Source organism: Emiliania huxleyi (genome assembly GCF_000372725.1).
Source record: "Emiliania huxleyi CCMP1516 unplaced genomic scaffold EMIHUscaffold_1, whole genome shotgun sequence".
Lineage (NCBI taxonomy): Eukaryota > Haptophyta > Isochrysidales > Noelaerhabdaceae > Emiliania > Emiliania huxleyi.
The window spans coordinates 1,828,386-1,852,655 of NW_005202428.1; the positions used below are offsets into that span (position 1 = coordinate 1,828,386).

The 24,270-nt window shown below is 64.6% G+C and overlaps 5 protein-coding genes across 5 annotated transcripts; 4 read left to right on the forward strand and 1 right to left on the reverse strand.

The window, feature by feature from the left end:
* Positions 1 to 5,244: 5,244 nt before the first annotated feature.
* EMIHUDRAFT_431854 (hypothetical protein) lies at positions 5,245 to 7,137 on the reverse strand. Its single transcript, XM_005794253.1, has one exon. The coding sequence runs from the start codon at positions 7,080 to 7,082 to the stop codon at positions 6,522 to 6,524; it is 561 nt and encodes a 186-aa protein (XP_005794310.1). The 5' UTR covers positions 7,083 to 7,137; the 3' UTR covers positions 5,245 to 6,521.
* Positions 7,138 to 8,561: 1,424 nt separating this feature from the next.
* Positions 8,562 to 11,027, forward strand: EMIHUDRAFT_447503 (hypothetical protein). Its single transcript, XM_005794254.1, has 7 exons — positions 8,562 to 8,917; positions 8,986 to 9,093; positions 9,343 to 9,423; positions 9,596 to 9,682; positions 9,990 to 10,055; positions 10,233 to 10,554; positions 10,647 to 11,027. Exons 1-7 carry the CDS (start codon positions 8,594 to 8,596, stop codon positions 10,820 to 10,822), a joined length of 1,164 nt encoding a protein of 387 aa, XP_005794311.1. The 5' UTR covers positions 8,562 to 8,593; the 3' UTR covers positions 10,823 to 11,027.
* Positions 11,028 to 13,772: 2,745 nt separating this feature from the next.
* On the forward strand, positions 13,773 to 15,801 carry EMIHUDRAFT_425771 (Queuine-tRNA ribosyltransferase). The gene is made up of 4 exons (XM_005794255.1): positions 13,773 to 14,479; positions 14,587 to 14,756; positions 14,809 to 14,893; positions 15,041 to 15,801. Exons 1-4 carry the CDS (start codon positions 13,924 to 13,926, stop codon positions 15,544 to 15,546), a joined length of 1,317 nt encoding a protein of 438 aa, XP_005794312.1. The 5' UTR covers positions 13,773 to 13,923; the 3' UTR covers positions 15,547 to 15,801.
* Positions 15,802 to 16,989: 1,188 nt separating this feature from the next.
* On the forward strand, positions 16,990 to 17,811 carry EMIHUDRAFT_194461 (hypothetical protein; the record flags this gene model as incomplete). The annotated part of the gene is made up of 2 exons (XM_005794256.1): positions 16,990 to 17,376; positions 17,452 to 17,811. 2 exons carry the CDS (start codon positions 16,990 to 16,992, stop codon positions 17,809 to 17,811), a joined length of 747 nt encoding a protein of 248 aa, XP_005794313.1.
* A 4,367-nt stretch (positions 17,812 to 22,178) lies between these two features.
* On the forward strand, positions 22,179 to 23,974 carry EMIHUDRAFT_194464 (hypothetical protein; the record flags this gene model as incomplete). Its single annotated transcript, XM_005794257.1, has 8 exons — positions 22,179 to 22,315; positions 22,410 to 22,657; positions 22,895 to 22,929; positions 23,004 to 23,054; positions 23,135 to 23,255; positions 23,362 to 23,417; positions 23,495 to 23,605; positions 23,678 to 23,974. The coding sequence occupies 8 exons, from the start codon at positions 22,179 to 22,181 to the stop codon at positions 23,972 to 23,974; spliced, it is 1,056 nt and encodes a 351-aa protein (XP_005794314.1).
* Between the last annotated feature and the right edge of the window lie 296 nt (positions 23,975 to 24,270).

Sequence of the window (24,270 nt, forward strand, 5' to 3'; positions counted from 1 at the left end):
ACGGCGCTAGCTTGGGCGTATCCCTGAAACGCTGACCCTCCATAATGTATTCAGGGATTGGACTGAGCCTGGTGATGTCGGGTGTTGCAGTCGGGTGTGTCGTATGAGACTTCAAACGCCACGCCAACGCCGTCGGTTGTACTGCATGAGGTTTCGCGCGAAGGGGAGACGATCTGTACGCGGGCCGATATAGCTAAAGCGAGGTCACACGATCTGACTCTGGGCCGAGGTCGCTGGTGACACACGTGCGGCCCCGACACGGCGGCGGGGTTGTGTCATGGGCTGGTTGGCAAAAGCAACCGCCTACGACTACGTGTACCAGCGTAACTCACTACTCACACACGCGCCGACCACACGCGCCGAGAGTCAGGCCGCTAGAGTGTGTGGCCGCGGGGAGGTGCGGGGTCGCGGGGACAGACCTTTGAAGATTGAACACCGGCGAGAGATTGTTTGTCCAACGTGTTCTTCTGTGTCCAGCGTTACACGAGGGAGTTTTGGTGTGTAAAAAATCTCACCGGACGGGGACGTTCAAACATCGTGTCGTGAACACACGTCACCGACGCGCTCGTCGCGCGTCTTTACACACTTTCGGCCGGCTTTTTAGCTCTGGCTGCCCTTCTCTCGCGCCGGCGCCCCAGGCACCCTGGCGCCGTGCGATACATCCGCAGGCTTTTGAGTTTTGTTCACCCCTGCTCTCTCCGCAGGTTTTTGCTCACACCTGCTCCTCAGTCTCACTCCCAATACGTGCATCACTTTTTTGTGACGGTGTCACAACTTTGATCAAGCATATCTCGATAACTACCGTCGACGCTTGATCAAAGTTGTGACACCGTCACAAAAGTGATGCACGTATTGGGAGACTGTCCTCCTCTCCTGAATGCATACCTACGGAGATTGCATAGCCGAATGTCTTGATGATGTGGTGCCTGAGCCCTGGCTGTCAGGCTGTCAGGTGCTGTCAGGTGATCTGTCGGGCTGTCGGGCAGCTGTCAGGCACTGTCAGGTGCCTCTGTCAGACCAGCTGTCGGGTGCTGTCAGTGCTGTCGGGTGCTGTCGGGTGCGTGTCTGACATCAGAGGGGCTCTGTAGCTGTCGGGTGCTGTCAGAGCTGTCGGGTGTTGCTGTCAGACGCTGTCGGAGCTGTGTCAGAGCTGTCAGGCTGCTGCTGCTGTCAGACGTTGGGCTGTTGCTGTCAGGTGCTGTCAGGTGGTGCTGTCGGGGTGCTGTCAGGCTCTGACACACACCAGCCACACTTATGACATTATCAAGAGGAGACCAGCAGGACTCTGCTGCACATACTCTAGTCTCTACTCTGCCTCCGGTCCCACCATCTTCTTCATGGTGGACGTCACCATTCTTGTCTGCCGCACTGAGAGAATAGCAGAGAGGCAGGGGGGAGTGCTTCTTCAGGTACACCTTGCTGATGATCTGGTAGTTGCTGGTCCAGCGGAAGGCCTCCCCATCGTTGTCGCTCGTCAGCTTGTAGTACTTGCACGCTCTGTTCTGGTAGCGCGCGGCGCGCGTCTACCGTGCCGTCGGCGACGGCCACCTGCTCGATGTTGCGAATGGCAAAGACCTTGGAGCTGTCCTCCATGGTGAAGAGCACCGCAACTGCGGAGAGAAAGAGAAGAGGGAGAGATGAGAATGCACGTCTTATGTGTGTGTGTGACAGGCGGCAAGGGCGTGGTCACCGTCATCATCATCCATGTAGAAGTCGAGCTCCTCATCCACATCCTCGCCTCGCTGCTGATGGGACTTGATGAGCCGCTTGACGTGGAAGCGGAGCTTGCGATCCTTTGACTCCTCCTGGATGGAGACGTTGAAATCTGCCAGCAGCTTACGGATCTCCTCAAAAAACTCTGCGCTGCTGCCCTCCTCGCCGCCGGTTGGAGGCGCCACGTTGGCCCCCGTCCGCATCAGCTGGTTCAGCACGGCCTCGGCATCTGCAGCATCCTGTGCGCCCATGGCGGTCAGCTCGGCCGGCTCAGCATCGGGTGTGCCGTTTGGATCATCCTCCTTCTCTCCCAGCTCCTCCAGCAACGCGCCACCCTGGACATAGGTGTCAGCCAGAGGAAAGTGCAAGCACGGCTGCTTGAAGAAGCCGGTCTGTGCACAGAGGTTGGCGCGGACTCCACAGAATCGAAGGCGCGGACCACATACACATGTCTTTGCATGTAATAGTTTTGCTATACCCTCATGGGACACAAGAAAGAGGCTGCACGGCCTGAGTACGGTCTGTGCTGCTGTCGGGCTGGTCGGGCTGTCGGGCTGTCAGCGCTGCTGTCAGGCCACTGTGTGCTGTCGGGCTGTCGGGCAGCTGTCAGGCCTGACAGCAACGGGACGCCTCTGATGTCAGGCTCTGCTGTCAGGCTGTCAGAGACGTGCTGTCAGACTGTCGGAGAAAGTGCTGTCAGCGCTGTCAGGCTGTCGGGCACTGTCAGGCGCTGTCCGGGGTTTGCTGTCAGGCTGTCAGACCAGGGCTCAGTGTGTGGTGCTTTATGATGCGATCCAACTGATGTTCCAGCATCACAACAGAGTACGCAATGGTTGAGATGTACGGCTTGGCTACATCTGAGTTTTGCTGGTCGTGTGTAGCCGCAAGTAAGCGCCGTGCTCCGTGTGCCACTAATGATGGCAGCGCAGATGTGGCAACAGGAGGAGGACAGATACAGCTAACAGAATAACAGATGAGAGATGTGCAGCAGAGTCATCGGTGTGTGGAGATGGTGGAGAAAATAAAATATTCTTACCTTCAAGCCCCCCTCCGAGACTAGGGACAGAACCCACCCGTACACAGGAGAGATGGGACTGCGCCTCGCCCCCACTTGCCCTGACTGCACAGGATTGCGTGCCCCGAAGACGGCGACACATAGCGGGGGACACTGCGCAAGGAGGGGGTGCGAAGCCAAGGTTGGGGTTCTAGGTGGTGGGACCATGAGGGGGGGTGGGCGGGGTCCTGTGGGGGTGAAATGTTGCGCGGCGAATTCGAACCTACCCCCTCGCCGCGCCGATCCTCACGCGGAGGGTAAAACCCTGTGGGACAAAACCCCTCCGCGGTCGGCTGTCTTCAGAGTGGACCCCCCCCGTGGAGATGGTGGAGATCGTAGTCTATCATATGCGAGCGAGGGGCAAGAAGCTTCATCGCGCGAGGTCGCGGGAAGGAATGACCAAATGATTTACTGAATCTCTCTCCAAATATACCATCAATCATCATCGCCGGCCGACGGCCCGCGTCTTCTTCTTCGCGCGGCGGCACAAAAAGAGAAACAAATACCGCCGAAAGCCAAGGGAGGGGTGGGAGGACGGCACGCCAAGGGATTTTAAGGCGAGTGTGGTCCTCGCCGACCCGTCGCGGCGGCAGTGCTCGCGTTTTTGCCCGGCCGCGCGCAGCGCTAATCGGGCGTCCTTTGCTCCTCCGCGAGCTGTATAGGGGCGCAAAATCTACGAATTAGATGCGTCAAAGATGCAGTCGGCCCTCGTTCGAATGGCGGCGGCGCCGGCGCGCAGCGCCACGCCGCCAGGCGTCCGCCGGAGGCTCCCCGGCCGACACATCCCGGCAAGCTTGCCGCGCGCAGCGCCCCGCGCCGCAGGCCCGCCGGAGGCTCCCCGGCCGACACACTCCGGCTGCTCTCGCGGGCGCGGGAGCGCCGGTGCGCCCGCGCCACGCCACTAGGCGTCCGCCGGGGACTCTCGCTGCGGCCACACCCCGGCAAGCTTGCCGCGCGCAGCGCCCCGCGCCGCAGGCCCGCCGGAGGCTCCCCGGCCGACACACCCCGGCCGTATTCGCTCGTCCACTCGCCCTTCTCGCGCCGCTCTTGCGCACCTCTTGCGCCCCCCTCTCCCCCGCCGGCCCCGAGAGACTTGGCACGTACCCCCCGCCCCCGCCCCGCCCCCGCCCCGCCCCCGCCCCGCCCCCGCCCCGCCCCCGCCCCGCCCCGCCCCCTCCCCCCTTTGACGCCCGGCAAATCCCTTGTGTTCCAAATCGTGGCAGTTGAGGTCGCGGCGTCCTCTGCCCCCCCCCCCCCCCCGGGCTGCCCCCCCCCCCCCCCCCCTCGCCCCTCGCCCTCTAGCCGCCGCCCTCACCGCCCACACCCACCCACCCACACCCACACCTTAGCCAGTTGCGGCGGCCTCCGCAGGTGCGGACGACTGCGCGACCTTTTGCGCCAGACGCCAGTCGCGGCAGATAGATTCTCGCCGGCGAACATTCTCGCTCCTGTGGGCAGTTCTCCGCATCCCGGGTAGAGCGAGCTCCCGAGGTGCTACCCGCTGCGCGCATTGGACTCCAAGTCGATACGAGCGCGCCGCGCGTTGAGCACGCGGCGCGCTCGCATCGATTCGCCACTTCCAGCGTGAGGGTGTATAAACCAAGCTGCAGAAACGAGCTTTTAGTGCTTATGAGCATAAGCACTGGATTCTCATGCGCGCGGAGCGCGCCGGTGCTCTACCCGGACACGCGCGGAGCGCGCTAGCTGGACACCGCACGCGCGGAGCGCGCTAGCTAGACACACACGCGCGGAGCGCGCCGCTGCAGAACACGCGCGGAGCGCGCCGCTGCATGGGTAGGCGCGGAGCGCCGCCACTCGAGATTGGGCCTGTGGGTGGGCCGATTGGTTCTTAAGCGTGTGAGTCAAACTCTTAATAGAAATCGCATCTAGCCCTCCACAACCCTCAAAATTTTCTTCGGGGCGCGCTCCGCGCGCGGCGCTCCGCGCCTACTCCTTGAGCGTCATAGGCACTGGTTCGCACATGTTCTGCAGCTTGGTGTATAAATAGCTTCAAAGAAGGACCAAGCGCACCAGCGACACAAGGGACTGTTCTACTAATCAAAACCCGCCCTCAAGGGCTGGGAATGCTGCGCTCCCACGCCACCCCCCGCGAGCCCCCGACCGCCCGACGGCGCGGCCGACCCCGCGAATTCATCGCTCATCGCGGGACGCGGGGGCTCTCTCGGCTCTACGGACGGCCTACGGGACCGGCCCCAGCTTCGGCTGAGGGCTGAGGTAGAGCCCGACAAGCTGCCGAGCCCGAAGGAGGTGGGCGTGGGCCGTGGGAAGGTGGGGTGGTCCTCACCCCGGCGGCCCGCGCACGCACGCCGTCTGAGCCTAGCGCAGCGCGAACTCGCTCTGGGCCTAGCGCAGCGCGAGATTTGCGCAGCAACCCGGCCGGGCAACCGTTTAAAAAAACTTATTTTTGGTGAACCACAGCTCGCGGCGTCTCGCCTTGCTCACGTAGAAGCACAACCCCGGATCCGCCTTGCTCCCTCCTACCACGAAACTTTGGCAGGCGCCCGAATGGACAACGCCGAGGACATCCGCCACATCCACGGCTTGCTTCGACAGCTGCGACATCTGTGGGGCGTACTTTGCTGCGTCCTTGGTGCCCTCGCCGGTGGGTTCATCCTTTGCTTGCGGATCAGCGTGCAGCAGACTCCCACCACCACCTCACCACCTCCGCTTTGGAAGCCAGCTGTTAATGCTCCTCCTCCTCATCCCACTGGCGATGCAGGTCTCCTCCCTCTCCCTCTCCCTCGCCTCGGCTCCTGAGCTCGGCCCACCTGTCTCGCTCACTCTCTATCTCCGATCCGCGGCACTGCCCGCCTTTTTGTTGCAGGACTGGAGCCTCATCTCCTACCTCCAGCCGCCCGCCACCATCTTGGCCGCCTGCGGCGCGGTCGATACCGTCACGAGCCAGTGGGAGAACTCGCCGCGCTCCCAGCGGAGCTGAACCGACGATCTCCGCTGCAGCCGAGTTGATGGCGACGAGTCAGGCGGTCGGCTCGGGGTCGCCCTGCTCGTGCTGGCGGCATCCCCCCTTTTCCCCCCCGGGCAATGCGGCCAAACAACTCCGATCGCCGACGGTTCAGCGGAGGAGCCGATGCAGCCCGACGGCGGTGCAGGCCAGCGCAAGCGAGCTAGCCGGCAGGGGCGGCGGGGCGGGGCCGACCCGTCGCGTGGCCGGGGTTCGGTATCTCTCTTCACGCGCGGGGGGACAGCAGAGATCTTCTTTGTGAGTGTGGATAGAGGACAGGGGGCGATCCGGTCGTGGTCGGTGTCGCCGGTGCGCAGGCTCGCACACGAGGATCGGAGGATTCCGCGCGGAGGTCGAATGCGGAATGGTCGTTGAGATCGGCAGAGAGCCGCGCCGGGGGGGGCAACTCTTTCCGCGGGAAAGGGACGCAAACACACTATTTCTTGCAACGGATTCTGTGTTTCAGTAATCGATGCTAATTGCTAAAGCGACATCCGACAAATAAACAGAAATAAGAGCAAAGTACTACCGTTCTGTCCACGCTGAGACGCATATCCCGGGGCGGCACAGCCCGGGCGTCGTACTGGGGGCCATGGGCGGCGCAGACCTGCGCGCGGGTGCTGCTGCCGCCGGCGGCAGCGCGGCCGCGAGCGTTTGATGTCCAGGAGCCAGTCTCGAGACATGCCGTGTCCCCTCCGCGCCCGCGCGGGCGAGTAGCGACAACCTGCCAACCCACACCCACCCCTCCCTCCGCCTCTCCCTTTGGCCGCGCTACGAGTTGGTGCCGTCCCACTCGCTACCCGCGAGCGCGGTCATCTTCTTGATGCCCTCCTCGAGCCGCAAGCACTCTGGCGAGCCCTCCGACACCAGGCATTCTTCGAGGAGCTGGAAGTCCGAGGAGCTCGCCAGCGTGCCGGACCGCGCGAGCTTAGCCGCCCACCGCTCGGCGAACTTGGCGGTGTCGCCGCCAAATGCGGAGGCGGCCTCGCGCACCTCGACTGCCGCGGCCTCGAGAGCCACCTTCTTGCTGGCAGTCGCGCTAACCGGGGCGCCGTCCCAGGCGGAGGGATCGACGTCCATCATCACGAGGTCACGCAGGCGCGAGGAGCTGCGGCCAAACACCGCGCGACGGAGCGGGGACGGCCGGGTGCCGTAGGTAGCGGCAGCCTCACGCACTTCAGCCGCCGAGGACTTGACTGCGGCCGCCGGCTTGAGTGCGACCTTCTTCTCGCCGCTGAAGACAACGCGGCGGAGCGGAGAGGGACGGACGTGCGCGGAAGGGCGTGCCGAGACGGACAGCGAGACGGCCACGAGGAGGAGGAGGAGGCGCATTTGCGGGCAAAGCTTTTGAGTGGCCCAGTGATAGAGTGTTGATGAGCGAAGAGGACTTGTCGGCCGACAGAAAACTCTTTTCTCTCTCTCTCTTTAGGGAAGGGCGGGAGGGCCCTGGCGAGTAGAGACCACGCCTCACTTTTTCACAGGGGGGGATCCGTCGCGCATGCCCGAGCCCTCGGGCGAGGGCTTGTGCTGTGAATAGCAGGCGTGGCTCTACTCGCCAGGGGAGGGCCCCTCTCTCTCTCTCTCTCCAAAAGGGCCCGGCCAAAAGGATTTCTTTCATCTTCACGCCAAAAACCGCCGGTGTGTGTCCCGCAGCGGCCTCGCTGGGCCAGAAAGTCGGCCCGCGAGTCGGCGAGTGCTCCGCGGCAGCCTCCCTGGGCCAGAACGTCGGCCGGCCCGCGAGGTGGATGCTCACACACACGAGCTACACAAACAACAACTCTAACACTCACACGTCATTTGGGGCCTGGAGCCCCTGCAGACTGAAGTTTATGGTGGTGCCCTGTTTGTTGTTGGATGCTAGCATGACCATGAGCGATGAGCCCGATGAGATTTTAGAAAACCAACCGATGAGTCGCAGTGCTCTTGCGTTTCGGCGGTAGTGATCTAATCACCCGAATGCCACGTTCGGATCGCTTCTCATCGCAAACCCCGTCAGCAGTCCCCCTCCGGGAATGTTCGTTACAGCTACGGACATAAAAAAAAAAGCGCCAAGGGGCGCAGCGCCGACAATCACGGCGGTGATTGCGGCGCAGGTGGGGGGACGGGAAGTCCGTCGGCGTTGCCGGGGGCCCAAGGAAGCGCGAGGGAAAAATTCCGCCGCTGAGGGCGCTCGTGCGGCAATAGCCGGGTGGAGGGGGAGCGTGCCGGACGGGGCGTCGTCGCGCCGTCCGATGGTCTGCTGCCCCGCGCAGCAACCGTCGGGCGACGACCCGGGGGCCAAAAACCCGGCGACGACGGCGCTCTGGATGGGGCGTGACCTCCTGCCTCCAACCTCCTTCCTTTTTGAGCAGGTGTGACGCCGCGCGAGCGACGCTCCGAGATCGCCCGAGATAGCGCGGCGCGGCCCCGAGATCGCCCGAGATAGCGCGAGATCGCCCGAGATAGCGCGGCGCGGCCCCGAGATCGCCCGAGATAGCGCGAGATCGCCCGAGATCGCGCGGCGCGGCCCGGGGCGGGGTGGATGGGTTGGGAGCGAGGGGGCGGAAGTGATCAGTGCGGTAGAGGGTCAGCTCGAGGCGCGTGAGCCGGACTTGTGAGCCGGACCACCCCCTCTTGTTCTCTGCGTTGTTGAGCCAGGACTCAACATACTCGGGCTGTTGCCATCCCAAACTGTCACTCCCCTTTCTCCCGGCCGGGGTGGGGCGCGCGCGGGGGCGGCGGGTGTGAGGGATGTCTGTGAGCCCGAGAGCGATATGCCATGTCCGCCTTGCGTGTTTTCATAACATCGAAGGCTAAGCTCAAAAAAAAAGGCGCGGCTTACCTCGCTTGATGGCTGCCGGGAGATGAAGCGGGCAGCCCACCACCTCCTCCTCCTGGCCGCCGCGTTGTCCGCTGCATCGCTTGCCACGCCGCCGCGTCCGCTGCGGCCCAACCGTGCGGCTGCGGACGCCCTCGGCGCCGCCGTGCCGTCGCCGCAGCTCGATCCCGCGCTCGTGGCAGAGCTAAGCGAAGCCGTCGCGCCGCCGCCGGGCGAGGCAGCGTCCGAGGCGGCGCTGCTCGACCCGGTCAAATTCGCCTTCAACACCGCCATCGTCGACTCCGTCAAGGGGCTGATTGACCTCGCGTATCCCGACCGGCCCTTTGCCCGCTTCTACGTCCTCGAGACGGCGGGCTCCCCACGGGCGCGAGCGGCGGCGTGCCGCGGCCTCGTCACGGCACGGTGGCGTGCGTGTAGGTGGCGCGCGTGCCGTACTTTGCGTACCTGTCGGTGATGCACCTGCGAGAGACGTGGGGAGAGCGAGACGCCTCTCTGCGCGAGCGGATGCGGGTCCACTATGCGGAGGCGCGAGACACTGCCCACCTTGCCTCAAGACGGTGTAGACACTTCGTAGACGTTCGCAGAAACGCCGCAGACACCTCGTAGACATCCGGTAGGCACCCGGTAGACCCCAGACCCCAGACACCTCCCAGAAGCCCCAGACTCCTCCTAGACACCTCCCAGACACCTGCCAGACACCTCCCAGACACCTGCCAGACACCCTCCCTCCCAGACACCTCGTAAACACCTCACAAACCCTCCCCACACACACAGGCGGACAACGAGCTGCACCACCTGCTCATCATGGAGTCGCTCGGCGGCAACTCCTCTGCCGTCGACCGCGCCGTTGCGCAGGACAGCCACGCTCCTTCTCACCCCCTCTGACACCGCCTCCCCCCCCTGCACACGCCCAACCTCCCACGGCTCCTCCACCGTCGCGCAGGCCACCGCCGCGCACGCTCGCGCACCCTGCCGCCCCTGCCGCCCCCCTGCCGCCCCTCGGACACCCCCCCCCCCCTCCCTCCAGGGCCTCGCCACCGCATACTACTGGTGGGTCGTCTTTGTCTTTGCGCATGATGAGCGCGCCGCCTACCACCTTAGCGAGCTCGTCGAGGCGAGAGACAGCCGAGAGACAGCCGAGATACAGCCGAGGTGCAGCCGAGATGCGGCCAAGGTGCAGCCGAGGGGCAGCCGAGGGGCAGCCGAGGGGCAGCCGAGGTGCAGCCGAGATACAGCCGAGGTCACGCACTACATCTCCCACGCGCACCGGGCCTTGCACTCTAAATGGGTCTCCTGTCTCTCGGACGCGGGGCTGCACGAGGACCTGCCTGGCCCTCTCCCCGCCCGCCTTGTGTGAGGGGGGGGGGGGGGGAAGCGGACGAAGAGTGACTCAATCCACGGGTTCCTCCACTCGCCCGTAGGACCACGCGTACCGGACGTACGACGCCTTCCTCGCCTCGCACGAGGTCGAGCTGCGGGCGCTGCCGGTGCACATCTCGGCCACATCTCGGCCACATCTCGGCCACATCTCGGCCACATCTCGGCCACATCTCGGCCACATCTCGGCCATCTCGGCCAGGTCTCGGCCAGGTCTCGGCATAGACTAGATTCCTCCGCGCGACAAAGCAGGAGAGACTCGGAGCCCTGCTGGAGCCCGCCTGCAGGTGCCCGAGGTGGCGCGCCGGTACTACGAGCAGGAGAACCCCTTCCTGTTCGACTTGCTCTGCACGATCGGCGACGGGGAGGAGGAGGCGGCGGCGGAGGCGGCGGAGGCGGAGGCGGCGGAGGCGGAGGCGGCGGCGGGGCGGGGGAAGGGGCGCGCGAAGAGCAGTTGGATCCAATGGACCTATCGCAAGTGGGCTGGGGGGGCGGGGCCGCTCGAGCCCGCCGCCGCCGCCGCTGAGCCCGAGTGCCCGCGGAGGCCGCGGCTGCGCTCGCTGTACGACGTCTTTGTCTGCGTGCGCAACGACGAGCGCGAGCATTGGGGCGCGAGACATCTCCCCCCTCCTTTCCCGCCTCCCCTCCCCTCTCCCTCCAGCGGACACCCGGGCTGCCTCCCCTCCCCTCCCCCTCCACAGGCGCGATGAGCTCGCTCGTGTCGACGGGGACCGTGCGCGCCGCCGGCGCCGCCGGCGTCTCTTCCACCCGCCCGGCCGCCGGCACGGGGCTGGGCGCGTGGCTTGCGCCGTACCTGTCCAGGACGACGCCGCTGCCGCCCGGCCCGGTGGACGGAGGCCTCCGAGGGCGGCAGTAGCGGCTGAGTGTTGGGGCAGCGCCAAACCTCGCGACAGCCGACATTTTCGACGGTGCTGTGGTGGCGTGCGCCGTCGGTGGCGGTGCCGGTGGGCGGTGGCGGTGCCGGCTTTTGGTCCGTTAGCTTCCGCGTTCTGGTGGGCCAGTGCGAGCGCCACCCCCGGATACGCGCATTTCTGTTTCTTTGTCGTAGGTATATTCTTTGTTGATTTTTTGTGCCTCCCACCCAGCAAAGGAGACAAAACTTTTGGAGCACTTGGAGCACTTGGAGTGCAGTCATCAACCTCACATCCAGGGCCGGGTTCCCACTTTAGTACTCGATAGCGGTCACGCCGTAGCTCGCGCATAGGAGCAGGAGGCTAGGCAGAGGCCGCATCGCGTTCGCTGAGCTGTAACAAGTTTGATCCAAAACAAGAACACAAGTTTGACTCTACTAATATAGCGCGCGGATAAAGCGCGCGCGCCGCGGTGGCGGCGAAATATAATATTATCTCAGAGGAATATAGTGTGAATGCCCGGGAACAGCCCCTCCTGGCCCGAGTGCGGGGCGCGAGGGACAAATAAATTCAAAGGGCATGAAATTCGTCGAGCTGCTTGATCAGGCCAGTAAAGATGGCCCGCGAGGCAGCCTTCGTGAGTAGGTCGGCGAGCATCACGACGCCGGGGAGGTGTTCGACAGAGATAACGCCACGGCTGACGAGATCGCGAAGAAACTCGGCGGCGCGCAAGATGTGCTTGGTCTTCTTGAAGGCAACGGGATCGAAGGCCATGCCGACGGCGGACTTGCTGTCGCAGTTGATGACGCTGGCGCCGTCGATGGAAAATCCAAGGTCGATCAGTAGCTCACGGATGAAAATCACCTCCTTGGCGGCTAGCATGGCGCCGAAGAACTCTGCCTCGGCACTAGACAGCGTGACGGATCGCTGCATTTTGGAGAACCAGTGGAAGAGACATCCGTAGAAGAAGAACATGCCACCGGAGCAAGAATACTTCGTGGCCCAGTTTGAATCGACGTAGCTCTCAAGGTTGCGGTTGGAATTCGGCTGCATGACGAGGGCGCGGTCAGCTGTGTCGCGCACGTAGATAAGCACCCGGATGGCGGCTTTAAAATGCGACGGGCCAGGGTTCGTCATAAACCGAGCAAGCTGAGACGCGGAATAAGCAATATCGACGCGCGTCATATTGGCAAGCCACAGTAGTCCGCCGACGATGGCCATGTAGGCGGTGCGGAATTCGGACATCTCGTCGTATTCAACAGATCCAACGGCGGGCTGATCGTAAGTTGAGAAGCTTCCGAAGGAAGTCGCGATAGATGCTGACGCAAACGATTGCATACGGGCACCCAAAGGAGATGGTGGTGGTAATAGGTGTCCAAATGAAGCAAACAGTTTTGACAGTAGTGCTGGTGATGACCTCAAAGGCGACGAGGCATGCATACCTGGCGAAGTATAGGAGGGATCGCACGAAATCGTAGATTGCAAAGCCCCAAGCAACGAGCAGGATGATGCCGCATATCGCAAGTGCAGCTGGCGCAAGGCAAAAATACCAGTCAAAGACCCACTTGATTTGAATGCCCAGGTTGATGATCAGTAGCTTGGTATTTGCACCATAGTGTCGCAATCCGTACCACGCTTTGACAATCATAAGGCTGCTCATGGTCTGGTAAGCAAACAGGTCGCCAATTGTCAGCGCACTTGTCAGCAGGGAGTACGCAAGGAAAAGGAACCCAACGAGAGCAAAGCAAAGAAAGAATGGCCAGATCATTCCCATCCATGTGGACTGTACCCGAGCGCAATTCTTGTTTGAGAACATATAGTTCCAATGGAGCTCGTATTTGACCCAATCGCGCTTGCCGCGTCGCCGAAAGTGATCAAGGCAAAGGGCTTTCGCAGCATCGGTGGTTCCATGGAGTGGCCAGATGATACCACATGTCCCATTGTTGAAGGGCACTACCTCTGTCCCACTGCTCAAGGTCTCATGGTGCAATGCCTCTCCTGCACTCGGCGTGTCCGAGTGGTCCCGGGGAAGGACTTTCTGCCAAGGTGTAGGGTCAAATGTAGCGTTCCACGGTGAAACATTTTGGAGGCAAAGGAAGCCGTTCCCGTCGCATTGACCCAGAAGAATGGGCAGCATTGAGTAATCCAGCAAAGGTGGCGGCGGCATGTGTGTCGCAGGCTTCCTATGGGGCTGGGTTGTCGCAGCAAGAGTCCCGTGCCTCGTGAATTGTAGCGCCATCGTATTGGGCCATGAGTGCACCTGTATCGCGGGGCTGCGGAGGGCCAAAAATTCAGATTGGCCGCAGTGGGTGGATAAGGCCTCAGGAGCCGACTGTAGCGCGTGCTCCATCGCCTGGGAGGTAGTGTGAGTGGAGGCACACATGTCCTCAAGGTGTTCTGACCCAAGTTGCCAATTTATCGATAAATCTTTGAGAAATGAATTGTCGATGCAAATGGCGGGCTCGAACGTGCTCGACGAGACCGACTGGACCCATTGTTCAGATCCTTCGGCTCGATTGGGGTTGTGCTCGCACACGCCAGGCGCCCAGGTGGTGGCTGACATACATGGTGCAAGGCTTGTCCATGGTGGAGGTGCCATGGTGGTCGACGCTGTCATGTCGCTGGTGGTGTCGGCCTCGGCGATGCAGTAGTCGAGGCCGTTCTTCCCGGTAGAGAAGTCATACTCGATAGCGGTCACGCCGTAGCTCGCGCATAGGAGCAGGAGGCTAGGCAGAGGCCGCATCGCGTTCGCTGAGCTGTAACAAGTTTGATCCAAAACAAGAACACAAGTTTGACTCTACTAATATAGCGCGCGGATAAAGCGCGCGCGCCGCGGTGGCGGCGAAATATAATATTATCTCAGAGGAATATAGTGTGAATGCCCGGGAACATTAGTTCTTAGCAACCCCTTATTGAGAAGAAAATACCTCTCGTGGCGCTGTGCGCTGGCCTTCACACAGGGGCACTCACTCACAGCAACGCCGCCAGCAGCGCGACGCGCTCGGCCTGCTGAGAGAAGACCTTCCCGGACGGCAGTACCTCGAGAGAGAGAGAGAGAGAGAGAGAGTGTGTGTGTGTGTGTCACCCAAGGCTGCGACGACTGTTTATGCGCCTGCGCCATGCTCGCCGGCTTCATCTCGCCACCGCCTTCCCAGAGTGGCGGCCTCTCGACTTCTTCCACCACGAAATCCTCCACGCCTCACGCAAGGAGGGCTCGCGGGCGCGCGTCGGCCGGCTACACACGCCGCACGGCACCGTGGAGACGCCCGGCTTTGTCGTCGTTGGAACCAACGGTGCGGTGAAGTTCGTCGACCATCATGCCGCCGATGCAGCCGGCATGGAGCTGATGTTTAGCAACACCCTCCACCTAGAGGTGCACCCGGGCCCCGCCGCGGTTGAGGCGGCGGGCGGGCTGCACAAGTTTATCGGCCGTGAGTCGCGCCCGCTCATCACAGACAGCGGCGGCTTCCAAATCTTCTCATTCGCGCACAGAGGGCAGCGGGCAATGCCGGGCGCTGAGGAGGCGAAGGAGGACGGCGAGGACGGCGGCGCCTCGCTCAAGTCGTCGCGTCCATTCCCTGCGCGCCACAAGTACGAGGTCGCCGCGGCGAGCAGCAGGGACGGCCCTCCGCCGCCTCCACGCGTGCGCGTGAGCGAGGACGGCGCGTGATCCCCGCACCGCCACCCACGCCGCCGCCTTCCTCGCCACCCACGCCTCCCACGCCGCTGCCGCCTCTGGCCGCCACCCCTGCTGCCGCCGCCTCCCCAGGCGCCAGCTTCCGCTCGTACCGCGACGGCCGGATGCTGCACCTGTCGCCAGAGTCGACGGTCCGCTCTCAAAAGGCGCTGGGCGCAGACATCATCATTCCGCTCGACGACCTCCCCGGCGCTGCGACCGCCGCGACGTCGCGCTCGAGGCTGGGGCACCGTCCACGACCCGTCCATGACACGTCCTGTAGGCGCTTCGACCGCCGCGGCGCCGCTCGAGGAGTCCGTGGCGCGAACGCACCGCTGGGAGGCACGCAGCCTGCGCGAGCATCTGGGCGACGTGCGGCAGCAGGCCACGTCCCCGACACGTCCCCGACACGTCCCCGACACGTCCCCGACATTTGGGCGGCGTGTGGCAGCAGGCCATGTACGGGGTCATTCACGGCGGCACGGACGAGTGCGCGGCAGCAGGCCGAAGAGCCCGGCAGGGTCCCACGTCACGTCCTCGACCAGAGTGCCATGGGGGGCGCGTAGGCGGCTCCGCTCGCTGTCGGTGGCGACACTGGCGCGGTGGCCCTTCGACGGCTTCTGCGTGGGGGGCTCGCTGGGTCGCGACCGGAGCGAGCTGGCTGCGCTGCTGCGGTACGTGATGCCGCTTCTGCCGCGCGAGCGCCCAAACCACTTGCTCGGCATCGGCGACGTCGAGTCGATCCAGGTGGGGGTGCGGCTCGGGGTTGACACCTTCGACAGCTGCTGGCCGACGCGGCTCGGGCGGCACGGCACCGCGCTCACGCGCCACGGCAGCCTCAAGGTGGGCCAGGCGCGCTACCGCGACGACTACGGCCCGCTCGACGCTTCGTGCGATGGCTTCGTCAGCAGACACCACTCCCGCGCCTATCTGCACCACTTGTGGCGCGCAAAGGAGCCGGCCGTCCACGGGCTCCTCACGCTGCACAACATAAAGTTCATGGCCGACCTGATGGCAGACATGCGCGCGAAGATCTGGCGCGACGAGCTCTAGTGCTTGCTTCGAGGAGACACTTTCGTCACTCACTCTGGCTGCCGGCGTGCCGCCTTCCTCGAGCGCAGTGACCACACAGTGTCCTCTCGGTTGCTCGGCAGTTCGGGGAGACACCGCTCACACCGCGGGGTCGCGCTCTCGCGACACCGAAGAGCGAGCGGCACACACAGCAATTACCGTCAGCGGTTTGTTATAGCGGAGCGTTTTCGCAGAGTACGTGATCGATATCTTGTTGGTTTTCAAAATCTCTCTCTCAAGGGAAGATCACACGCGTCCAGAGCTCCACGAGAGAGAGAGCGCGAGACAACACGTGTGTTCGTGTGAGGCGCTGAGGTGTGTGCATGGGTGTGTGTGTCGTGTGCTGGTCGTGTGCGAGCTGACACAGAGCTGATACCTGCTGGATACACCTGCGCGTGACCGACTAGGTCCAGCCCTGGGTGGCGCAAGATCTGACGTTCTGTGACAATCGTCAGATCCGTGTTTTTCTCGTTGTTTTGTCGCTCGCTCCGCTCGCCACCTCACGCTCGGCCGTCCGGCCTGCACGCCTCGCTGCACCGCTGGCTTGACTGAATCAGGCAGCAGCAGGCTGCTGCTGCTGCCACAGCAGCAGTCTGCGGCCCTATACGCAAGTTAATGACTAGCAGCACTGCCGGGGGCATACGAGCCGCCACAGCCGGTGTGTCCCGTGCACTGCCACCTGCCCGCGGCTACGCACAATGTGCGCTCGCATTGGATGAGCCCTGCTGATGGACCTGCATCGCCTAGCTGCACGAGAGCAATGCCGCAGGCAGTGGCCGTGGCATACACTGCGAGCACACTTGGTGCAGCTGCGAGGTGCAGCAAGAGCACGTCGTTCCTGCCTCTGATGCCACTCTCGCGGCTTGCAGCGCGTCACTCGCGCATGCTCTCCAGGAGCTATGGCGGGCGCGTGTGTGGGGCTGTAGCCTGTGTTTGGCCGGTTCTGACCCGTTTACTATCAGTATCATGTCCGGGCCACAAAAAATGGCACACGGGTAGCGGCTCAGGGGCCCAGTAAGTCGCGGAATCGCCAAATGTCACAACCTGCGCCACCCAGGGCTGGACCTAGTCGACCGGTGGGACCGGTATTGCTCTCACCGTCCTGGCCGAGGGTATTTTATATCGCGATTTTTTTCGAGGTCAGACCCATTCATGCCTGCACCTGGCACCACTGTGGACGGTCCGTCCGACGTCGGGTAACCGTCGCCGCCGCCCTCGCCGCGACTCAAGGTGCGCGCTGCGTGACCGCCGTGAGCTGCCCTCCCGACCCATGTAAAAAAATCCGCCATCTCCCCTCTCAGTGAGCCGGGAGAGCGCTCCGGGCACCTCCGGGCAGCCGTCTCCCCGCCACGAAAGCTCTGCCGAGAGCGCCGTTCCCATGGGCGGCGTTCCCGAACCATTCGTAGGCGCCGCGCGGCATTGCCAATGCTCCATCGACGCGGTGCAGGCGGCCCCAAGCCAAAGGGGTGGACACGTGCCGCCAAGAACGCCTTCCTAATCCACTTTGGTGTGCGCACGGGCGGTACTCCAGTGGACGCCACTGCCGACGGCGCCGCCGCCGAACCGCCCGCCGCCGACCCTCCCACCGAGGAGGTCGACGGAGCTGCAGACCCAGCGATGCAGTCCGAGGCCGCCGCTCCGGCGGCAGAGGCTGACGTCCCGATGGCGCAAGCGCTGAGCGATGCCGAGCTTTCATCAGATCACGAGCACGAGGAGCAGCCGCTGCTCCATGAGCAGCGGCTTGCGACAGTCAACCAGGAGCAGGCACGGCTTGAGGCGCTGCGTTGGACCGAGGAAGAGGTGGCTTTGTGGGTGAGTTGGGGGGGTGTGAAGGAGGACTTGATCTAGGCTGGAGATTGCACGTGGAGCACTTGGAGGCGCTAGAAGGAGTTCGAGGAGGAGCGTGCGGGCTACATGGAGGAGACCTCGTGCGACGAGTCCGAGGACGAGGACGAGGACGAGGGCGACGGCGAGGCACCCGCACCCGCACCCGCACCCGCACCCGCACATGCACATGCACCCGCGCAGCGTGCAGGGAAGCGTAAGGCTGCACCGCCTCGAGCACCGCCGACGCGCCCGCCAGACAGCAGTGATGACGATGGCCCATCATTGCATGCGCCAGCACCGGCGCGGGCAGGGCGGGGGGCCAAGCCGGCAGCCAAGGGGTCCGCACGGCGCAAGCCGCCAGCAGCCAAGCCAGCAGCCAAGGCAGTAGCGGCCATGTCGAAGCGTCAGCGACGGAAGTGATCTGTACACACTGCATGAGTATGAATCGTGTGTGTGTGTGTGTGTGTGTGTGTGTGTGTGTGTTTGTGTGTGTGTGTGTGTGTATGTGTATGTGTACTATTGTACGAGATTTGTACATTGCGCTCTAGACGGGGGCTCTCGGGCTCTTGGGCAGCAGCTCACAGCCTATTTTTGGTCGGTTTTTGGCGCTAAAAAAATGCAAAATTTTCTTCGCGGGGCTCTGCCCCGCACCCCGCTGGGGCTGCCAGCCCCAGACCCCAGGCTGGGGCTCCGCCCCAGACCCCGAGTTAGGCGCTGTCGGCGGCCAGAGGCCGAGTTACGTCTGCAGGCAAAAGTCGCTCGCTGCCGTCTGAGCTCGAAAAAAATCGCCAGGTCATGCAAAATAAATCTGAGAAATATTCGCGGGCGTATCGTCGATGTCCCAAAGTCAGCGTTGCGGAGTTGCGAGAAGCGATGGGCGCCCCTCTAAACGCCCATAGCGCCACCGCCTCGCTCGCCCGAGCCGCTCCGACTGGAGGGCGCTGCGCTCGCCCGGCATCGAGCCGGTGCACCACCCGCCCCCAGACGCGGGTCCGGACCCCCCTCGTCGCCAGCGGCAGCCGCTGGCTCGACGACCAGCACCCTCTCGGCCGCCTCCTTGGCCCGGCCGCCGCTGTCGCGGCTGTCGGGCTCCGCGACAGCCGTCGACCACCGACCAGAGGTAGCTGTGCCGCTATGGATGCGGAGAGTGCAAAAATGCATACGCGCTTTTGCGACCCCGCAGCATGGTTTGATAAAAGCCACCGTTCTCGAGTCGGCGAACTCACCATTTTATTTTCGAGTTTAGGTCTCGTGACGGCTATCTCGACCCTGCGCGCGCGATCTGAAGCTACGAGGCCTGGGTCGGGGCTATGAGTGGGCTACATGCCGCTTGCCGCGGCTCCTAGGTCGACGAAACGCTCGCGCTTCACCCTCCCCCCCTCTGACGATAGGTCGTCTGCGTCGTGCGCTCACCGGCAAGAATCTAACGGCGGGCGATGGCGGCGCGCGGCGACGCTTCTGACTCAATGGAAGGTCGCCCACACACCCACCCTCACCACAACGCCGTAGGCGGGTCGAGGCTGCCCTCCACCCGCTCGCGTTTGCCTCCCCTACCCGACCGGGTCGGCTCCCTCTAGATGGCGCCCGAGACACCTTCCCGGCTGCGTTTCTGCCCGCGACAGCGGCGCCTGAGCGCGTGGGCTGCAAGGCCCCTCGGGGAGGCCCGCGGGGCGGCGGGAGAGAGCTCTCCCGCGGTCGTGGCGCACCATTTCACCCGTAGACGCCTCTTTATAGTCGCCTTTTAGCACCTCCTCTCTACACGCCGCCGAGTAGACCCCGCCGCACCGCATCACCGCCCCCTTCCCTGCCCCGTCGCCCTCCTGAGCTCCCCCCCCTTCGCTCCAGTCACGCACAGGACGGCTGGGCCATCGGCCCGCGTGACAGGCGCCCGGGACGGCCGGGGAGCGGCTCCGTCATTTGAGCCCTCTCGGGCCACCCTCGGGCGCGTCCGCCGGCCGGCAGAGCACCGCTCAGGCGACTCAGACGGCCCGCCCGACCACCGCTTTCGATCGTGCCGCCCCCACGGCATCAGTGGCCGGCTGGGGGGGGCAGACGGCGTCCGCGCACCCCTCGTGGGGGTGACCACCGCTCTCCTCTCACCTCTCCCCCCCCGCCCGTGGCACCCCACGCACGCGTCCCTCTCAGGGGCGCAAGGCGGCACGTTCAACGCTTGCCTCGGCCCACCTCGCCTTCACGCCCGCCGCCGCGACCAAGGAGGTGGCCTCGGCGGCCCAGACGAAGCCCGTGCGGCTCGTTTGGGAGCCGCGCGCCGTCCCTCTCTCGCCCGCGCTGCTCGCCACGCCGAAGCCCACGTCCCTCCGGCCGCAGGCGCCGCCGGGGAGTGACCAGCGCCCCTCCCGAGCACCTTCTCGGCGGGCAGCGCCTCCGTAGCGGCGCTGGCGGCCCCTGCGAGCCGGCCGGCGCCACGAGTGAGTATTCGAAGGCGCGCGCGTCCCCTCTCTCCCCGGCCCGCCGCGTCTCTCTGACCACCCCTCCCCCTCCCGGGTCAGGCGTGCATCGGGCGTACAAAATGGCCGCGGGGCGCACCTCCAGCGACGCTGTCTCTTTGGCCCGAGCGGTGGGTAACTCCCTGGCCGGGCTCAGGCCCTCTCGGGCTGCTGCGAGCTGCGCGATGCGCGTCCCCTCCGCCGCACGGCCGTGCCCCTGCCCCTCACACTCCGACTCCGCCGCAGGACCGGTCTGGCGACCCGGAACGACCGCCTAGAGCAGCAGCATCGACCATCCCGACCCCGTGGCGGCCGGGGCGGGCCAGCCAGACGTGAGAGCACCCCTCCCCCCCTCTCGCGGCGCGTCCCCTCCTTCCTCCCCGCACCCCGCCACCCGGCTCGCAGCCCCGTCGCCGTCGTGAGTCAGCCCTCGGTCAGGTACTGCCAAAGGCGGCCGAAGCAACACCATCGCTACCAGCGCCACCGTGCCGGTGCTGGTGAGCTCTGCGGCCCGTGTAGCGGCCCCTTAGCCCGTCGCCCGGGCACATGGCGCCCTCACACCGCTCCTCGCCCCCGTCTCGCAGGCCAAAATCGTCGACATCGCGTCGGCACTCTCTACGGCGCGCCTGGGCTCGCAGAGGGCGGCCTGGGCGGTGCAGGGTGGCTGGGCTGCCCCCCTCGCGCGGTGCGCCAAGCCTCGGGGGTCGGGGAGACCATCTCGGGTCGCCGAGGGGGCGGGTCGGACGCCCGATCCGGCTGCTGGCCGGAGGACGTCGCCGGCTCCGCAATTTTGGGCGCCCCAGTCGCCTCCAGCCGGGCCGAGCGGCGCCAGCTGGTAGCTGGGGCCGCAGGGCGGTCGGGCCGACACCGTATGCTAGTCGGAGTGGGTTGTCTAGGGGTGTAAAGGTCGGTAGAGTGTCCGTTTGTGGCCTCCGGACGGGCTCTGGTCGGGAGCCCGCCGGGCCGGCTGAGGCTGTGTGTCCGTCCACTGTGGACCAAGTGATGGCCTAGGAGCCCTGCACGGACGGTGTTTATGCTATATAACACCTAGGGACCGCCTGGGGTGGGCGGCGAGCCGCGCATCGGCCGACAATGTGCCGGTGTACGCGTTTCGGTCACACTCAGGGCCCGTTTTGCATGACCTGGCGATTTATCACTTTTTCGGACGTGGCCGCGCGGGGTTTCGCTATACACATCATACACGTGCACATGCACACATGCGCGGGAAACACAAAAAAGAGGAATTTAAACACTCAAGAAGACCTCGTGAAAGTCAACCGCGACTTGACGACCAGCAGCGGCACCGCGCCCGCTGGGTCGCCAAAGCCGCTGGCCAGGACGGCGATCTCGACGGCTTCAATTCGCGTGGCTGGCTGCGAAGGCCTTCCCGGCTCCCACTTGTATTTGGTCTGGACTCGCTGAGCGAGCACGCTGGGCGACGACTTTAGGTCGCCGGCGGAAGTCGCCGCTGTGTACCGTGCAAACTCCGAGACGCCATAGGCGCCGTCGTACGGCTCCTCGACCAGCCGTTTGATGATCTTGACCTCTCGGACACCGCCCAACCCGTCCGTGAGCGTGAGCACGTTTGGGCTCCCTGCCTCCCACTGAGCGACCGGCCTGGCAGAGCCCACCTGCGCGGCCGCTCTCTGCTCGGTGTTGAAGCCTCGGTCAGCTCTCACTCTGCCGGCGACGGGCCGCGTGGCGAGCGACGCGCTGCCCTCACTCTGCAGGATGACGCCGCCACTTCCCTCGGCATTCAAGAAGCGGGCGTCAAAGACGAGCGGAGCCGCCGCCGCGGCAGCGGTGCGGGCGGCTCTGAGCTGCGCTGCGGGCGCGCTCTCCTCTCCCTGCGGCGTCCTCACGTCGACAACTTGCACGACCACGCGCCATCGGCCTCGGAACGCCGCTGGGTACAGCGCGTCGGGCGGCCCGTAGCCTGGCAGCAGCGCCGCCGCCCTTTGCGCAGCCTCGGCCCCGCCCTCAAACTTGACCGCCGCATGTGCTCGGAGGCCGGCTGGAGTGGTGAGGAGTGGCAGTAGAAGGACGGACGATGCAGCGCGGCGTGTGAGGTCTGGGTGCAGCATATCCGGATCCTACCCAGATAGGGGTTTGTGCGCCCTGACTCGCACCAAAACGCCGTACCTATCCAACCTATCGCACCCGCAGGGCCGCGCAGCCAAGCGAAAAAGATGACTCAAAACCGGACCAACCTACATCATAGGGTCTAACCGCGCGTAGCATAAAGAAAGAAACAAAGACCCGACCGACCCTACGCTCAGCGCACCTCACGCTGCTGCTCTCTTCGCCTCCGGCTGCGAGCAACCACGGCTGCGAGCAACCATGGTCGTCGTCGCCGAGGCTCGGTCCATGCGTGTCGCCATCCAAGGCTCCGGCGTTGCTGCCGCCGCATGCGCCCGGCGGCTGCGAGCGACACACGACGTCACGGTTTTCGAGAGCGGTCGTGGGCCGGGCGGCAGGTGAGCCAGAGTAGGCGGGCACGCAGCGCGGCAGTGTGGCTGGAACGGGCGCCAGCGTTCAGCGCCTTGTTTTGACGCCACCGTCACTGGCCAGGATGTCGACGCGCCGTTCTGACGGATATCAGTGGGACCATGGCGCCCAATACTTTTCGCCAAAGACGGACGCCTTCTCGGTCGCGGTCAGCGAGTGGGTCGAGCAGGGCTGGTGCGACGCGTGGGCCGGAGAGCATTGCGTCTGGTCGTCGGAGGGAGGCGTCTCTCCCGACCCAAAGGCAGCTTCGGGCCGTACCGGCTCTTACACCCTTGGCCTGAACTTCTCTTTGTTCGTAGGCGGCGGCGGCTGTGCGGTACGTGGGCACGCCCGGGATGAATACCATCTGCAGGGCCTTGCTCGATGGCGTCGAAGCGAGGTACGAGACACGTGCTGTGGCGATGCGACGCGGCGGCGGCGGCGGCGCAGATCGAGGGTGGGTCCTTGAGCACGCAAAGAGTGGCAGCGCGCTTGGCGAGACCGACTCTCCTCGCCTGGGACCGACGCATGGCCTCTTCCCTGAGACCCTGCTCCGACCCTCCCCGCAGGCGAGTACGACTTTCTCATCTGCACCGACAAGACGGTGGCGGCGGCATCTGCGCCTCGTCGCCTCTCCCGAGCCCTCCCCCAGCAGCCTTCTCGGAGCCGCTCCTCTAGGCGGCGGCGCAGCACCGAAAGGACCTCGATCGGGAGCTCCTCGACGACTTTGTGCAGCCGGCGATCACGGCGCCGTCCGTCCACTCCAACACGCTAACCCTTCCCAGAAGTTTTCCGGAGCCTACCTGCAGGCGCCGACGCCACGATCCTTCGCCACGTTTGCCTCCCTCAGCCTTCTCCGAACATTCCTGCAGGCGAGCGCTGTGCCGTCGGTCCCCAGCTTGGCGCTGATGGTTGCAGTGGAGCAGACACGTTGCGGGTTCGACTCGCTCCTGCTCGAGGGCACCCCGACCGTCTCCTGGCTGCTGTGCATTCCCTGTGCTCTGTCCCTGCATCCTCTCGGACTGTCCCCATATAGGCCACCCGACATTCTCCTGGCTGGCGCGCGACTCCTCAAAGCCGGGCCGCCGCCAGGTACGCCGCCCAGCTAGCAACAGGGACACACACGCCCTCGGCACGTGCCGCACCGCCGATCTCCGCTTGCCCGGCAGGGAGGCGGCGTGGAGTGCTGGGTGGCGCACGCCTCGCCCGACTGCGCCAAGCGGCTGCTCAAGTCGTCGAGGCGCCGCGGCGGTGGCGGGCCTCGAGGCGTCCGCGAGGAAGTCGCGCGCGGGGCGCTGTACACCTCTCACGAGGGGCCTTCATCTGAGCGTCTCTACTCAACCTTCCCACAGGCGGTCGTGCGGGAGCTGGTGCCGCCGCTGCAGCGACTGTTGAGCGAGCTGAGCGACGCTGTCGGTGCCGCTCCTCCAGAGGTGCTCGTCGCGGAGGGCCATCGGTGGGGCGCCGCCTTCCCCGCCTCCAGTTTCGCCGCAGCCGGAAGCGGCGAAGGCCGTTTCTACCTCGATGAGCGAAACGCTTTTGCGGCTTGCGGCGACTACTTCTCACCCTTTCCCGGCCGTGTCGAGGGGGCTTGGATCAGCGGCACATTACTGGCTGACGCGCTCCTCGCCAGGCAAGCAACTTCATGAACTCTCACGAGTAGAGACCGTACAAAGATTATCAGTCTAGAAGGAGGCGCTCATACCAACGTGTCAGATGATATACATAGACAAAACTCAAAAGGGCAAGGGGGGGGGGGGGGGGCGCATACGGCTTTACACCCAGATATACAGGCTTGTGGTTGTGCAGGTTGAGTGATAGTTCTTAGTTGTGGTGTGCCCCTCGAGGGACGTCTCACAACGATGCCCCCGCTTTTCTCACCCGCACACCTCGACCTCCGCTCTCAAGAGTTCGAATTAGGTTTTTTGGCCTTTTAGGAGGAGTT

Excerpts from the sequence above, each read along its gene's own strand:
- EMIHUDRAFT_431854 (XM_005794253.1), bottom strand. The coding sequence starts at position 7,082 with ATGCGCCTCCTCCTCCTCCTCGTGGCCGTCTCGCTGTCCGTCTCGGCA.
- EMIHUDRAFT_447503 (XM_005794254.1), top strand. The coding sequence starts at position 8,594 with ATGAAGCGGGCAGCCCACCACCTCCTCCTCCTGGCCGCCGCGTTGTCC. Across the intron at positions 8,918-8,985 it reads GCTTCTACGTCCTCGAGACG|GTGGCGCGCGTGCCGTACTT; the intron begins GCGGGCTCCCCA and ends GCGTGCGTGTAG. Across the intron at positions 9,094-9,342 it reads TGCGGGTCCACTATGCGGAG|GCGGACAACGAGCTGCACCA; the intron begins GCGCGAGACACT and ends CCACACACACAG.
- EMIHUDRAFT_425771 (XM_005794255.1), top strand. The coding sequence starts at position 13,924 with ATGCGCCTGCGCCATGCTCGCCGGCTTCATCTCGCCACCGCCTTCCCA. Across the intron at positions 14,480-14,586 it reads CGTGCGCGTGAGCGAGGACG|GCGCCAGCTTCCGCTCGTAC; the intron begins GCGCGTGATCCC and ends CCGCCTCCCCAG. Across the intron at positions 14,894-15,040 it reads GCAGGCCACGTCCCCGACAC|TGCCATGGGGGGCGCGTAGG; the intron begins GTCCCCGACACG and ends CCTCGACCAGAG.